General features: G+C 47.8%; 1 protein-coding gene across 6 annotated transcripts in view; it reads right to left on the reverse strand.

Moving 5' to 3' along the window:
• Positions 1 to 17,286, reverse strand: part of schip1 (schwannomin interacting protein 1) — a 582,838-nt gene that overhangs the window by 130,609 nt on the left and 434,943 nt on the right. The window contains exons 1-2 of one of the 6 annotated variants that reach the window (XM_055646369.1): positions 15,139 to 15,441; positions 7,109 to 7,672 (exon numbers count right to left, since the gene is read on the reverse strand). In XM_055646369.1, coding sequence (XP_055502344.1) covers positions 7,109 to 7,672; positions 15,139 to 15,144 — 570 coding nt within the window. In that variant the 5' untranslated portion in view covers positions 15,145 to 15,441. Of the gene's footprint in view, positions 1 to 7,108; positions 7,673 to 11,959; positions 12,178 to 12,199; positions 12,298 to 15,138; positions 15,442 to 17,286 lie in introns of those variants that run through there. The other 5 variants (XM_055646372.1, XM_055646371.1, XM_055646368.1 and 2 more) reach the window with 5 other exon arrangements.

Raw genomic sequence — 17,286 nt, forward strand, 5'->3', positions numbered from 1 at the left:
CCAATAATATTAGCCCAAAACATAGCTGCAAGAGTTTCTCAGGGTAAAGTCTTTGGCCCAGCTATCTACAATGCTTCTTCTTCAATGACATAACTTCTATCTGAAGGTCAGAACAACAGATGCATATGCAGAATCCAATTCATTTTGGAACTGATTGCTAATGAAATAGTCCACACCCACACCCAGCAACATCTACTCCAGATTCAATATATGAGCAAGGCATATTCACAGCAAGCAAATACTAATTAACACCACCCACAGTAAAAATGATGACCAACATTTGGCATTCAATGTCATAACCATTATCAATTATGCAGATTATCTGTCATGCCCACATCCTTTACATAAATCAAGAAAAATGCATCCCATCAACAACATTCTGGGGTCATTGCGACTGGAAACATAACCGGCTCCGTCACCTGGATAACATGAGTATAACGACAGGTTAGGGGCTGGGAACCCTGGTACCACATTGTGCCGGCTTCCCCATTAATGTTTATATTCCATGAGAGAGCCCGAGAAATACCATGACAAAAGCAAAAGTCAAGCTTCACAAACTAGAGTACGTTGCGCCCAATTCCAGAGATCATTCGTGATCTACCAAAATATATTACCAATCTTGGATTTACACCCTTCACCAGCATTCTGTGTCACATTCCTAATGCGAGTCTTAAAGATGGAACAGTTGATGCCTTACATCAAACCTTATTAGTTGTGTGGAACTGACAGATGAATAATGCTGGTGTAATCATTTTGATTCATCTGATTTTAAGGGTTTTGATCATTTTTCTAATTTGTGCTGGCTAGGACACCACCTGACACCACCTGACGATATACCTGCACCATTCATAGTCATAGAGTGTGGAAACAAGCCCAACTTGCCCACTCCGTCCCACATGCCCCATCTGCACTAGTCCCACTTGCCTGCATGCCCAAATCCCTCTAAACTTGTCCTATTCATGTACCCGTCTGATTGCTTCTTAAACATTGGGATCGTCCTTGCCTCAATTCCATTAACATTATTGGCCCTCAAGCAGGTCTCCCCAATTTCCCCTGTACTCTACTTCTTAAGAAACCATTCAGTTGGCAGGGATAAAGATGGTACATACACATCCCACAAGTTTTGTTCTTCTCTCCCCCCACTTTTCCATCAGTTTCATTCTAGGTCTGATACCTAGATGCACAACACATGAAGGGCATCTCCAGAGAAACTCAGTTGCAATGTTAAATAAATGGAGCTCCTGACATTTTCACTGCAAGGCTAAGCAATTTTCCTTGGTAAAGTTAAATGGCAGCACTGACCAGAGACACAATGATGGTGAAGTACACCATTTCAAATTAATGAGCGAGTGGGAGCAGGACTGATAGTCACCATCAGTCCTAAGTTTGACAATTAAGTTCACAGTGCATCTCACAGCGAGGAAAATGTAAGGAATGAAATATTTCCTCATTCATATTGCAAGGAGATAATTCGAGCCAAATATAAACTTAATTTAGCTGGAACAGAATCCTCTTAACCAAATAATGGTTCATTAGGCAGTAACAGTCTTATCTGAAGCCAAGACTAATTGAACACAAAATCATTTTCCACTCTACTGTACACAGTTTAAAAAATGGCCAAGGAAACTGGAATGCATGGACCGATGGTCAACTAGTCACGTGGTTTTTGTGGAACCTTGTACCATTAAATTAATCCACATTTGCAGGCAATGCAAATGGAAACAGTAATCTTTTGACTCTGCACTTCAGCACTGCCAGTGTGAAAATAATTTTTGTGCAATTAAATAACAGTCTCATTGCTCCCTCGTTAACATTACATAAAAAATAGGTGCAGGAGAAGGCCATTCGGCCCTTCGAGCCAGCACCGCCATTCATTGTGATCATGGCTGATCGTCCCCTATCGATAACCCGTGCCTGCCTTCTCCCCATATCCCTCGACTCCACTAGCCCCTAGAGCTCTATCTAACTCTCTCTTAAATCCATCCATTGACTTGGCCTCCACTGCCCTCTGTGGCAGGGAATTCCATAAATCCACAACTCTCTGGGTGAAAACGTTTTTTTCTCACCTCAGTCTTAAATGACCTCCCCTTTATTCTAAGACTGTGGCCCCTGGTTCTGGACTCGCCCCCACATTGGGAAAATTTTTCCTGCATCTAGCTTGTCCAGTCCTTTTATCTATATTACTAAAAGTCTGATGTTGACCGCTTTTGGCCCACTGCGCTGCGATTTCCGAGAGAACGCCGTCACCTACGGCCATCATTTTTGGCCACCTCGCTCAGAGCCCCCCTCCGCCTTCCGGGACCAGAGGATTTTCCGATGAAAATCAGAGATATTAATGTTTTAAAAAATGTTGCCATTCTCTCTGCTGCCCCCGCTGGCGGCAGGGGCGGGAGGGACTATAAAACCCAGAAGTGTAGTCCCTCACTCAGTCTCTGCCAGACCCAGGAAGCGATAGGGTCACGGCTCTCTGAGCTGCGAATAACACTGAACGCACGTTTAATCCACGGTGAGTCCCCTCGATGCGGCTGTAAAGTGACTGCTGCCCAATTGTTTGCCTCGCCTTTTTAAAAAGTTTGTGTTCACAAAATGAATTTTAGTTGTCAGGTGGCTGCAGCCAAATTGTTTGCCTTGGCTTGGCTTTTAAAATCATTGCAACAGTTGGCTGCCAGCCCAAGAATCTATTCTGCCAACAATGTCTATACTAGCCCTCTGGAAACCAGTACCTTCAGCCCGCAACACCCATACTAGCGCAACAGAAAGCCCTCCCCCCACCCACCCACTGGCGAGCAATATTGGTGGAAAGGTGGAATATTGCGTTGGTGACCAGCCCTCCCATGTGATGCTGGGACCCAACGGGTCCCACTTAGTCTAGTAATTTTATATGTTTCTATAAGATATCCCCTCATCCTCCTAAACTCCAGTGAATACAAGCCTAGTCTTTTCAATCTTTCCTCATATGACAGTCCCGCCATCCCATGGATCAGAGTGTGTGTGTGTGTGTGTGTGTGTGTGTGTGTGTGTGTGTGTGTGTGTGTGTGTGTGTGTGTTATGTATGTGTGAGGATGTCATGTTGTTGCTGAATCGGTGGGCCAAAGGGCCTATTTCCACATTGCATCCCTAAACTAAATCCATCAGAAATTGTGTTTGAAATGCTGAAGAGTGATAAATGAAATTATTATAAAGACAGCGATGCCTCCAGCATATCAATGTATCCGTTCACAATGCAATTCACCATTTTAACTTAAAATAAACTTTTTTTTGGTTAGCTGTTAAATGTACTTGTAAAACCAATACAAATTTTCAAAAATCCATCCGAATGAGTCAACAAAAAGAATAAAGTGCATATGACAACTCATCTTTCGATGATATTTCTCCCAATATTGCAATGTGCCCCACAGTACATTATTCCAAAAAGCCTTAATTGCTTTTATTGTCCGTCCTACAATTCTTAAGTTGCTTTTTCAGATTCCACTGACTAGTCCAAGTATATGATGATCAATAAATCTTACTTCTGAAATCAATACATTTATTTGCTGTACTGATTCATGGACCCTGCTTTGATGTAGATTAATTCAGGCCCCCACACCAATAATTAGGAATCTCCACGGTATTGCTTACCAGTTGTAAAGCACTTGAATAAAACCAATTCTTCATCTACAAAGAATATAATTGCCTTGGATTTGCAATGAGCTCTTTCATCTCAACCACCGTTCTATAGATCAGGTGGGTTAATAGCAGTTTGACAAGTCCGTACAATGTTCCTTTTTTATTCCAGCAGGCTCTTTCTACATCAGAAGTTGCCCACATTTACTATCATTATTATCATTGTCATCCTTTTATTGTCATCTTGCAAAGCAACAATTGTACAGTGCAAAATGAGAAGGCGTTTCCCAGGGAATACCGGATAATCACACATAAAAACTTAAACATTTCAAGCATAAATAAAAACGATTAAAAAAAAACAATCCAGTTCCTGATTAAAAATAGTATGAATAGTTTAAAAATGCAGGTAAAAAAAAAAAAGCAACATTAAAATACTAGAACACATCCCAACATAAACTGCTCTGTTTTATTCCACTACCATGATACCGTTCTTGCGGTCTGGCTAATGGGGTTGTGATTCTGCAGGTTAGCCGATCATATACACCGAGCTGCTTTGTGTGTATGGGCTGTCATTTTACATTGTTTCATTTCACCCAGGCAATAGTTTGCAAGTATAACAGAAATTGTGAACAGTGCCCTCTGCAGCTAACTATGCCAAGTCACCACCAGATTCATTTTAAAATACAACATCTTTTTAACCCTTTCAACACTGGGTTCTGCAATTTTCAAAATATACCCATCATTTTATTTCTTCCAAAGCTTTAAAAACTGCAAAGGAAAATAATAATTCAGGAATAAGAGGGCCGTACATAATTATCATGCCTTACTATACACCGATTAAATGTTTTATATCTTCAATAATTTATTTTTGCATCCGAGATGGCAACTGATAATTCCCAAGGTATGACAGCCTTTGGAAAACTCACTATTCGCAACAAAGCTCCCAGGACACCAATTATGATAATTCAGCAAAAATAAAAATCAGTTTCATTCTGCCTCCATAGAAATTCTGCCATCACTTTCCCCAATATTAAACATAAATGATATTCGCCAGGTCGATAAACTGTCCTTCGTACGGTGGTCAATAAAAGACACAAACTGCGGAAGTAACTTGGCAGGTCAGGCAGCATCTCTGTAGGGTGGATGCTCCAGAGATGCTGCCCATCACGCTGAGTTACTCCACTATTTTGTGTTTATCTTCAGCATCACCATTGAACATGGATGGGAGACGTTTTGGTTCAGGGACCCTTCTTTAGACGTGGTGATATTTGATATCCAGCAAAGGCAATGTGGCAAACACATTGGAATTTATCCTTCTTTAATCTTTTCCCATTACAATAGTTCAAGATTATTCTATAAGGTTAGCACATCATTAATTGGACACCTTTTTCTACTTTTGAATGCATCCCCATTTGCCCAGCATTAGATGCTATCAATGAGAGAAAATAAACAAACTGTTGCTGCTGAAGTTCCACATATACAAAAGGTGGTCCTGAAGTGTCCCACGTGAAGGGAATTCCCAAATATGTTTTGTGGCTCATCATGCCTCTCCTGGCATCCGTCAGTGAAGATTCAAGTCAACTCAGCATTATCACTTACTACTGACTGACTTCATAATGAGTGTTTGACAGCACTGGGCCTCCATTCTCTGGAGTTTAAAAGGTGGAGGGTGGGGGGGGACCTCATTGAAACTTACAGAATAATGAAAGGCAGAGATAGAGTGGATGTAGAAACTACATTTCCACTGGTGGGAGAGTCTAGGACCAGAAATCATATCCTCAGAATTAAAGGGCATTCGTTTAGAAAGGAGACGAGGAGGAACTTCTTTAGTCAGAGGGTAGTCAATCTGTGGAACTCATTGCCACGGAAGACTGTGGAGGTCAAGTCAGTGGATATTTTCAAGGCAGATGTAGACAAATTCTTGGGAGAAGGCAGGAAAATGGGATTCAAAATCAGCCATGATTGAATGGTGTAGTCTTGATGGGCCGAATAGCCTAATTCTACTCCGAGAACTCGTGGAGAAAATCAACAAATATTAGACTTTGGAGAGACGGAGCAGAAACAGGCCTTTCGGCCCATCGACCCGCGAGCACCCCTGTACATTAGTACTATCCTACACATTAGGGCCAATTTACTTTTTTTTTTAAACCAAAGCCAATTAACCTACTTTGGAGTGTGAGATGAATCTATAGAGCACCTGGAGGAAAAACACAGTCACAGGAAGAATGTACAAAACCCTGCACAGACAGCGCCCATAGTCAGGATCAAAACCAGGTCTCTACTGCTGCGCCACCGTGCTGCCCCAAAGATAATAGAAACATAGAAAATAGGTGCAGGAGTAGGCCATTCAGCCCTTTGAGCCTGCACCGCCATTCAATATGATCATGGCTGATCATCCAACTCAGTATCCTGTACCTGCCTTCTCTCCATACCCCCCGATCCCTTTAGCCACAAGGGCCACATCTAACTCCCTCTTAAATATAGCCAATGAACTGGCCTCAACTACCTTCTGTGGCAGAGAATTCCACAGATTCACCACTCTGTGTGAAAAAAAATTTTCTCATCTCGGTCCTAAAAGACTTCCCCCTTATCATTAAACTGTGACCCCTTGTTCTGGACTTCCCCAACATCGGGAACAATCTTCCTGCATCTAGCCTGTCCAACCCCTTAAGAATTTTGTAAGTTTCTATAAGATCCCCCCTCAATCCTTTAAATTCTAACAAGTACAAGCCGAGTCTATCCAGTCTTTCTTCATATGAAAGCCCTGACATCCCAGGAATCAGTCTGGTGAACCTTCTCTGCAATCCCTCTACGGCAAGAATGTCTTTCCTCAGATTAGGAGACCAAAACTGTACGCAATACTCCAGGTGTGGTCTCACCAAGACCCTGTACAACTGCAGTAGAACCTCCCTGCTCCTATACTCAAATCCTTTTACTATAACAAATTTAAAATTTAGTGGCATCTAAGGTGTCACATTCAACAAGGGAAGGCCACATTTATTATTGACCAGAAATACATTGTACTGAGTAAATGATCGGGCAGCCGACAAGTAATCAGGATCTGGGTTACCCTCATGATAATAGGTAACCATGCCTGGCTAAAGATAAGAGAAATATTATGTAATTTATTTTCCTCAATCTAATCGACTGCAAGCCTAAATGTTGATGGTGCTCCCAGCAGGGCAGGCAGTACAGCATGTTCTTTACAACACAGAGACTGGTCCCTCAATTGGTATTTATTGATATTCTATTTTTTTAAACTGCATCTATTAATGCACAATCATAATTGAAAGACAGTTTATACCTTAGCTCTTTGGACTTGGGCAATCTTGCCCATGATATGGCAAAAATAAATAATAATAATTCAGGCAAGCAGAATTCACCGGATTTATTACTGAAAGTGCTCCTATATGCATTTCTATGCTTCAGGATCCCCAACTGATGAAAGATAGAGGCGCTCAAAATAACAACAACAAAGAAATGATTTTGGATAGAAACTACTTACGGATGTGAAGTTCGCTTTAGTCTGGGTCTGGTTCTGATTCTGTGCTTCTTGCTCTTGAAACTGTAAACCTGCGAGATGTTTCTCAAGGGCTTCCCAGTCCATGGTCGGGAGCTGAGGTTCCTCCGTTACAAAAGTCCCCAAAGTGGCCACAACGTCACTCGCTATTCGCAACGGCTTTTGCAACTTTGGGAGAGTCTCATTGCCTTTGCCGCGAGCTTTAGGCGGCGCTATGTTGCCATTTCGCTTAATTTTGCCTGGAGTAATGTTGGAAGGAACTGGAGGGATGACCTTCACTTCTTGAAACTCCTCCGCTAAGCTCCTGCTGGCAGTCTTAACAAAGCCATTGTTCTCAGAGTAGTCCCCATACTCATTTTCCCACTCTTCGATCACCTTACTTTTGTATTCTTGATAATCCTCGTCCGCCTCATAGTCCCCCAAGGTGGCAAGCAGCAGGCTGGGTGAGGACTTGCACTCCGAGCATGGTGTCACTTTGTTAGAACTCGATTCGGAACTTGTTCGACTACACGAGTCACTTCCCAAATCCATACCATCTTCCCTGTATTCCTGCCAGAAACAAATTAGAGAACAATTCTTCATTAGTACGGGTGTCAAGGGTTATGGGGAGAAGGCAGGAGAATGGGGTTAGGAGAGAGGGATAGATCCGCAATGATTGAATGGCAGAGTAGACTTGACGGGCTGAATGGCCTAATTCTTCTATCACTTATGACCTGCTAAGTATTTCTAACGTAGTCTGTTTTTAAAAAACATGATCTATTATTGTCTCTACTTACAATAAAATATTAGCTTATTATTTTGACATAATATCCCTTACAGAATACCCTTGAATGGTAACTTTATAGAAGCACAGAACATAGTTCATGGAACAATTCTGGATTTGTATGGGTGTCAAGAGTTCTGGGGAGAAGGCAGGAGAATGGGGTTAGGAGGGAGAGATAGATCCGACATGATTGAATGGTGGAGAAGACTTGACGGGCCGAATGGTCTAATTCTGCTCCTATCACTTTTGACTTTATGACCAATTCAATAGAGCGTTAGCTTATAGTTGGTTTCCCATAATTTTAAAATGCTCATTGATTGAAAAACACTTTGGGATGGATGGCAGAAGCAGCCATTTGTGACTAGATGTGAACCAAGACAATTTCCTCAAACAGGAAAGTTTTGTAATGATTCACATGTCTCTGCACAGCCCCCTCCATTACACGTACTCCCATTATAAACGTACACCAACATTTAATAAATTACATGGATTGTAATTGCCAATATCAACATTTTATAGATATATACTATGCTAACATTTCAAAGTAGAATACAGATACTTTATTTTGAATATTTTCAATCAAATCATACATTAATATCACTCCATCATTATAAGAATATCGTAATTTTGCTAATGCGTTTTGTCCAGATCTTTGCATAATCACTTTACATCACCGTAAATGAAAAAAAGACATTATAAAGACTCAAGTTTTAAATAAGCAATACAAATTAATTTTGCCAGTAGCATTAGAAAATCCCTGTCTGAAGAAGGGTCTCGACCGGAGTTACTCCAGCTTTTTGTGTCTACCTTCGGTATAAACCAGCATTTGCAGTTCCTTCTTACACACTGTGTACTTTAGTTATTTGGATGGACATTCACAACTTTGGTCACTGATGTGTTTATTTTATGGATTAAACCTCACGAGCAAAGATGCGTTAAACAGAGAGCGGTAGTTTGGTTGGTCACAATCACTCCTGTACAATATCATCAATCATTTGCAGTCAAAGGCTATATATACCGCTGCCGAGAAACCAAGAACCCATGCTGAACAGCAGACGATTTAAAGCCGTAAAGAGGACTCTTTATTGGTGGCTCTTTCCAAACATATACTTTATCAATGTTTTTTGGGTGGAAAATACAATTATCACTATGTGTAGTTTATGCCTAGGGAAATCTCCAAATGATTATTTTAATCAAAGCATTTGGGAGCCCAATAATGAACTAAATGCCACATTGATTTTTTTTTTAAAAGAATCTAGGAAACAGTAGTAAAATGGAGACACAAGAAAGAAGCTGCAGATGTTGGGATCTGAAAGGGCAAACATCTGCTGGAGGAATTCAGCAAATTGAGCAGCATCTGTCAAGGAACAGGAACTGTCAAAGCTTCAGGTTGAAACGCTCTGGTTTTAAACCTGGTGGCAATCCCACTCAGAGGCCGTAAAGTACGATTATTCTCCCAAAACACACCATTTAATCCATTAGTCAATGCCCAAGCTGAATCTTGGAAGTACAATTTCAACAGGGCATGAAACTTATTTAAATGCATCCACCATTGAGTTTATGGGATTTAAGAAGGAACTGCAGATGCTGGAAAATAGAGACTGAAGAAGGGTTTTGGCCCAAAACGTTGCCTATTTCCTTCGCTCCATAGATGCTGCTGCACCCGCTGAGTTTCTCCAGCACTTTTGTCTACCATTAAGTTTATGGGAGTTCACTTCAATATTTCAGACTGACATTCCCAAACCACTTATACGTGAATACCCTCGCTAGGAACATTTGGATTACAGTCCCTATGATAAACAAGTTAGTACTCAGCTGCAACTTGAATGGTAACCATCATTCAGGAACAGATTCTTTCTTCTCACCAGCTGCACCCCCCTCCCCCAACTTTCCCAGAATAGAGGGCTGCCCACTGCAGTGTTAAAGTAGTGCGTAAATAATTCGCCAAAAGTGACTGAAAGCTTCAGTTGAAAAAATCATGCACTTCACTGCTTGCTACCACCACCAGCTACTTGCTAACAATTATAGAACTAATTTGTTAGAGGACCTGCAAACTTTAATGTTAAACTAATGACGTTAACACATGCAGGGGTAAAAATAACAATAAATGCAAGGCCACTTTAACAAAACCCAAGGTCCACCTTGTTCAACACATTTGCAAACCAATTTCAGATGTAAACTCTCCAGCTTCACAGATCAAAGTACCGCAGTGGTATCTGTGGTTAATGCTTCACAAATGTGCTATAAACTACAACACAAAACAGCAAATGTGGAACTTAGACTCTTGAAATTTATTGCTGGTAAACTGCCCAGAAATATGCGATAGCCATTAAAATGTAATGAAGATGATTGACCCATTTGCAGCTCTGATTTTTTTTTTTCTCTCTCTCTCTTGGATTTGAACAGGGATAGAATTCATAGGTCACAAATACAAGCAGGAAATGATGGGACATTCACTCAGTACCTTTATGCAGCTTATGATAGATCTTTAATTGGGCCAAACAGTTCCCTGCTGAGACTAAAACCATTGTGTTCAGCCAATCAGAATACCATGGTGTCAAACATTGACAGGGAAATATTTTGTTGGATTCTCCTACTGGTGGTGATATATACGTACCTAGACTTATCACAACACTTGTTTAAAGTGCTTGTCTATTCTACATCTGTCTGGCTGCATCAAATTGCACCAATCGCTAAAATAAAACAAAATAAATAAGAAGCTGTACACCTCCAGATTCAGGGACAGTTTCTTCCCACTTGTTATTAGGCAACTGAGTCATCTCACCACAACCAGAGGGCAGTGCTGAACTACTAGCTACCTCATCTGTGACCCTCGGATTATCCTTGATCAGACTTTGCAGCCTTTACCTTACACTGAACGTTATTCCCATGTCATGTAAATGGGTCGATTGTAATCATGTATTGTCTTAACGAACACCGCACTAACCAACCTGACCTCCCGGTGGCTCAGCACTTCAACTCCCCCTCCCATTCCGTATCCGACCTCTCTGCCCTGGGTCTCCTCCACGGCCAGAGTGAGCAACGCCGGAAATTGGAGGAACAGCACCTCATATTCCGCTTGGGTACTCTGCATCCTGGTGGCATGAACATGGAATTCTCACAATTCCGTTATCCCTTGCTGTCTCGTCCCCTTCCTATCTCTCCCTCAACCCTCAGACTCCTCCTTTATCCTTTCTTCTCCCCGCCCCCCACCCCCCTATCAGTCTGAAGAAGGGTTTCAGCCCGAAACGTTGCCCATCTCCTTCGCTCCATAGATGCTGCCGCACCCGCTGAGTTTCTCTAGCATTTTTGTGTACCTTGTCTTGACTGGATAGCACGCAACAAAACCTTTTCGCTGTACCTCAGTGCACATGACAACATACTAAACTGTAAACAGCCCAATTGATCATTGCTTATTTTAGCTCTTTTATACAAAACTGCTGTAACAAAACAGTACGTTTTTTCCTGTGCAACATCTCATTGTCCTCTGCACATTCACACAGATGATTGTAACCTACAATGTTGAAATAAATCATTGCAACTTTTAGGTTAATTGGTTAGTGACTGATAATTGCAGACCACATTTTTTCTGTTGCAATTTCCAGTTAGGCAGAGAATAATTTGATTTTCATTGCCAGAAACATTGCAATAATAGATTCACGAATTAAAATGATCGGTTAACAAGAACCAAAGCCACCCTATTGATGAGAATCACCAACAGCCCTCTCGCTAACCTATGCCGGAGAAATGTGAAACAAAGCAACTGCCCGCGCTGGTTGAAAAAAAAAACCCGTTCACAACAGTGACAATGTAGGCTTTTTCACACAAAGACAGGTGCGATTTATTTATCTGCACGAAACAAAAATCTTGCGCCTTCTGGGCCCGAAATCACAACACGCGAGTCATACACAGCATTTGATCCGAAGTCCGCAACTAGCAAGATAGTTCAGTACATGTTTGGCGGCTCCTGCCCTGGGATTCTGTACAGAACAGAACACGCATCGCATCTGCGGCTGAGTGCCAGTGCTTAGAGCCAAAGGGGGGAAAATCAGCCCTGACAAACACACACTCACACCAGACATACAAACTCCAGGAAGTTGGGGAGCGCAGTTATTTGCCTTTCTCGACGTTTAACGACGTTAATCCAACAATATTTCTTCGCACGAAAGGACGAGGGAGGTTTCCTGGAGCAGATCAGTGCAGACAGGGAGACAGATCAGAGCGGCGCTGCACAGTAGCTCTCTACTCCAGCGGCCGCTGCGCCGGCTCCAGCTCCAGCAACAAGGCGGTGGGAGGGAGTGAGGGCACCTCACCTCCTCAAAGTGTCGGGGGGACGGGACGGGACGGACTTCGCTGGGCTGGGCCGGAGGGAGGCCGGGTCACACCTCTTATCCCCAGAGGATCTCGCCGCTCACCCCCGGGTTCAGCCCGCCCGCCCGCCCCTCGTGGTGGCAACAAGCGGCCCGGGATTAGAAAGAAAGAGAAACGGGACTCCGCTTTAATCTCAGCACCGTCACCGTCTTAAAAGGGAAATGTCTCAGATGCCTCACGCCGAGCATTAGTTCGCACTTTAAAAACAAAAGGATTTGTAGACACGGGGAGAGTGAACGGAAAGCTTCAATGTATAAATTACAAATCAAATCCACTGTGAAAACACTAGTGTGCCTGGGAGAAAGATATGGGGGGGGGGGGTGTGGAAGGGGGGGGGAGAGGAAGATGGAGAGGAGGGGGGGGGGGGGGAGGAGGGGGGGAAGAGGGGGGGGGGGGGGGGGAGGAGGGGGGGAGGGGAGAGGGGGGGGGTGGGGGAGGGAGGGAGGGGAGGGGGAGGGAGGGAAGGGGGGGGAAGGGAGGGGGGGAAGGGGGGGGGGAGGGAGGGGAGGGGGGGGGGGGAGGGAGGGGGGGGGGGGAGGGAGGGGGGGGGGGGGGGGGGGGGGGGGGGGGGGGGGGGGGGGGGGGGAGAGGGGGGGGGGGGGGGGGGGGGGGGGAGGGGAGGGGGGGGGGGGGGAGGGGGAGGGGGGGGGGGGGGAGGGAGGGGGGGGGGGGGGGGGGGGGGGGGGGGGGGGGGGGGGGGAGGGAGGGAGGGAGGGGGGGGGGGAGGGGGGGGGGGGGGGGGGGGGGGGGGAGGGAGGGGGGGGGGGGGGGAGAGGGAGGGGGGGGGGGGGGGGGGGGGGGGGGGGGAGGGAGGGAGGGGGGGGGGGGGGAGAGGGGGGGAGGGGGAGGGGGGGGGGGAGAGGGGGAGGGGGGGGGGGGGGGAGGGGAGGGAGGGGGGGGGAGGAGGGAGAGGAAGGGGAGGAGGGGGGGGGGAGGTGGGGGGAAAGAGGGGGGGGGAGGAAGGAGGAAGGAAGGGGGGGAGAGAGGAGGGGGGAAGGGGAGGGGGGAGAGGGGGGGGAAGGGAGGGGGGGGGAGGGAGGGGAGGGGGGGGGGGGGGAGGGGGGGGGAGGAGGAGGGGGGGGGGGGGGAGGGGGGAGGGAGGGGAGGGGGGGGGGGGAGAGAGAGAGGGGGGGGAGGGGGGGGGGGGGGGGAAGAGGGGGGGGAGAGGGAGGGGGGGGGGGGAAGAGGAGGGAGGGGGGGGGGGAAGAGGAGGGAGGGGGGGGGGAAGAGAGAGGGAGGGGGGGGGAAGAGGGGAGGGAGGGGGGAAGAGGAGGGAGGGGGGGGAAGAGGGGGGAGGGGGGAAGAGGGGGAGGGAGGGGGGAAGAGGAGGGAGGCAGGAGAGGGAGGGAGGGGGGGGGAAGGGGGGGGGGGAGGAGGGAGGGGGGGAAGAGGAGGGAGGGGGGGGGAAGAGGAGGGAGGGGGGGGGGGGAGAGGAGGGAGGGGGGGGGGAAGAGGGGGGGGGGGGAAGAGGGAGGGGGGGGAAGGGGGAGGGGGGGGAAGGGGGAGGGGGGGGGAAGGGGGGGGGGGGGGGGGGGGGGGGGGGAAGGGGGGGGGAGGGGGGGGGAGAAAGGGGGAGGGAGAGGGGGGGGGGGGGGGGCAGAGAGGGGGGGGGAAGAGAGGGGGGGGGAAGAGAGAGGGGGAGGGGAGAGAGGGGGAGGGGGGGGGAAGGGGGGGGGGACAGAGGGGGGGGGGAAAGAGGGGGGGGGAAGAGAGGGGGGGGAAAGGGGAGAGAGGGGGGGGAAAGAGGAGGGGGGGAGGAAGAGAGGGGGGGGAAGAGGGAGGGGGGGGGGAAGAGGGAGGGGGGGGGGGGGGGGGGGGAGGGGGGGGGGGGGGGGGGAGGGAGGGGGGAGGGGGGGGGGGGGGGGGGGGGGGGAGAGGGGGGGGGGGGGGGGAGAGAAGAAGGGGGAGGGGGGGAGAGGGAGAGAGGGGGGGAGGGAGGGAGGGGGGGGGGAGAGAGGAAGGGGGGGGGGGGGGGGGGGGGAGGAAGAGGGGGGAAGGGCGAAAGGGGGGCAAGGTGAGAGGGGGATAGTGGGAAGGGGGGGGAGAAGGGGGGGGGGTAAGGGGGGGAGGGGCAAGGGAGAGGGGGATAGTGGGAAGGAAGGGGGGGGGGGGGGAGAAGAGGGGGGGGGGGGGGGGGGAGAGAATACCCCCCAAGAGATCTCGACAAAACCAAAGCTTACCCGAAACACGAAATACACTTTAAGATGATCAGACATTGGGGGGGTGCGGGGGAAGATGGTCGATAGGAGTTTGTATTTTTTTCAAGAAAGTAAATCAAGCCCCCGTTTCCTTTTTAACGCAACATTTTGACGTCAGCGGACAAGTATGTGTGTTTTTTCAATGAGTAGTGGCAGGTGGGGCCGGGGTGGTGGCTTCATTGCCCGGCGCTGACTCACTGCCCAGTCCAGCCCAGCCCCACAGCCCGAGAGCCGGCGGCGCAGCGGAATTAGTGCGGGCGGCGAGCAGGGTCGGACAAGTGCAACGCAAACTGTTCACACAAGAGGTGCTTCAGATCGCCTGCGAGACTTCAACGCAATGGGGATATTTATCGCCATTTTCCGCGTTATTTTTTTCCTAAACATTAAATAAAGGCTATAATTCCACTATAAACACACACCACCCTATCCCAACCCAGTTTTATCCCCCAATTATTAACCTTGACTGCGCAGTGTCTCTGCAGAAATTGACAAATTGGTGCTGGCTGGACACGTTAATTTCCTCTTACTGCAATTTAAAATCGAACACGGAATGGAAATAGGGCAGAACTTGATGAGTTTTTTTCACTGCAATCTCAATACAAACACGATGAACGGAACAAAACAGAGAAGTATCCGCAAAGCCGCAGCTGCCTGCCTGCCTGCATCAGCTAAGTACTACTTACAGTCATATTTTTGGACCAGTGCTTTCCATCAAGTCATTGTCCGGCAGCGGTCGCAGTTTTGTCCGAGGCGTTTGTTTGCCCGTGCAAATAAAAAAACCAAACCCTCCCTCCGCTCAATGCTCGTGTGGACCCCGCTCCTCCAGAATCCGAGCTCACCAAAATAAAAAGGGACTTAATTCACTGAGCGGGTAACGGGCTCTTGTGGCAATGGGAGAAGTAAGAGCGGCGAATCCACTTGCAACCAGACTGAGACCTCCTTCCCTCAGTAGTCTACGCGCTGTGATGGTGCAGTCTCGTTCGTATCCTCACAAACCGAATCAAGGAGATTCCCCCTCCCTCTCCCGCTCTCTCTCCCTCTCTCTCTCTCTCTCCTTCTCTCTCCTCTCTCTCTCTCTGGAAGCGCTGCTTTTTTTCTCAAGCATCGACCTTGTATGAAAACGCCTGTCTCATCTGAATAATTCATGGGAGTTGTTTTGAGTGCTTCTCGTTTCCGCGCGCGTTTTAAATCATTCATAACATGTTCACGCTGGTCTCTCACTTATCTCTCCCCCCCTCCCCGCGTTGTGAAGAGTATAGAGCCCGCCATGCGAGCATGTTTAACACTGGACTTGTGCAGAGACAGCGAAGCACCTCGCCGCCCGGGCGCACCTAGGGTTAACTCAGCGGGACAGGCAGCATCTCTGGAGAGAAGGAGTGAGTGACGTTTCTGGCCGAGACTCTTCTTCAGACCATTCCTTCTCTCCTGAGGTGTTGTCTGACCCGCTGAGTTACTCCAGCTTTTTGTGTCGATCTTCGGTTTAAACCAGCCTCTGCTGTTCCTTCTTACACACCTGTATTTAAGTTGGATGGCTCACGGAGATTTGAAGAAGGTTTTTTTTTTAACGCCTCGCTTATCTGCAAATGCCTGCCGGCAGTGCGAATCTGGAAAGGTCTTGCTCTGTGGTTGTCGAGGCGCTTTCAAAGTGCAATTTCACCCAAGCACATCCCAAGTCCGTGAATGTAAGAATGAACTGCAGGTGCTGGTTTAACCTGAAGATAGGCACAACATGCTGGAGTAACTCAGCGGGACAGGCAGCATCTCTGGACCTGTCTAAACTTCTGAAAAAGGTTCTCGACCAGAAACGTCATCCATTCCTTCTCACCAGAGATGCTGCCTGTCCCGCTGAGTTATTCCAGCTTTTTGTGTCTGCCCAAGCCCGGGGGTGTCAGGACAAGGGAATGGAAGATTGATTTTTTGTTTTTAATTGTCCTGATTTTTTATTTCAGCCCTTTAGAGTAGCAGCCCCGCGCGTTTGTGAACTCTAGCTGGGCTTTGATGCAGTCCCACCCAAAGATACTATAGCTCCGTATCTTTGGTCCCAACACCCTACAAACAGCTAACAATGGCCGGTGTCCTTTCTCATCGTCACCTTTTTGCACAGCTTTCATTCATTGTTCGTTATCTCTCCACATCTCTCGCTTCCCTTATCCCTAACCAGTCTGAAGAATGGTCTCGGCCTGAGACGTCACCCATTCCTTCTCCCCAGAGACGCTGCCTGTCCAGCTGAGTTACTCCAGCTTGTTGTGCCTATCCCCGGGATCCGCTGGTCTGGCGCTGTGTAATGTCAGAGACGGGGGCTGTGGCTGGGACTCGGGCTGGAGCTGGGGGCTCGGGCTGGGGCTGGAGCTGGGGGCTCGGGCTGGGGCTGGGGCTGGGACTCGGGCTGGAGCTCGGGCTGGGGCTCCGGCCGATGCATCTTCACACAACCCCGCCTCGACTTGGGAAAATTAAACAGTTTCCATGACAACTGAATCCCAAGACCGCAACTCCGTTTTCCACCAGCTTTCATTTTATGTCACCCCCCCGGTCCTTACAAGCTATTCCTTTATTACAAAGGCGACACGTATCAATTCAGAAGACTAGTCACAAAATGCTGGTGTAACTCAGTGGGGACAGGCAGCATCTCCGGAGAGAAGGACTGGGTGACGTTTCGAGTCGAGACCCTTCTTCAGATCTGCCTGTCCCGCTGAGTAACTCCAGCGGTGTGTTGAAATCAGCATCTGCAGTTCCCTCCGACACGTATTCATTCAGAATGGGATGGAAAGTAGCGTGTCAATGGGAGGCTAATGTCACTTGAAGTCTCACTGTCTGCCACTGAGCGCAAAGAT

Source organism: Leucoraja erinacea, chromosome 14 (assembly GCF_028641065.1).
Source record: "Leucoraja erinacea ecotype New England chromosome 14, Leri_hhj_1, whole genome shotgun sequence".
Taxonomy (NCBI): Eukaryota; Metazoa; Chordata; class Chondrichthyes; order Rajiformes; family Rajidae; genus Leucoraja; species Leucoraja erinaceus.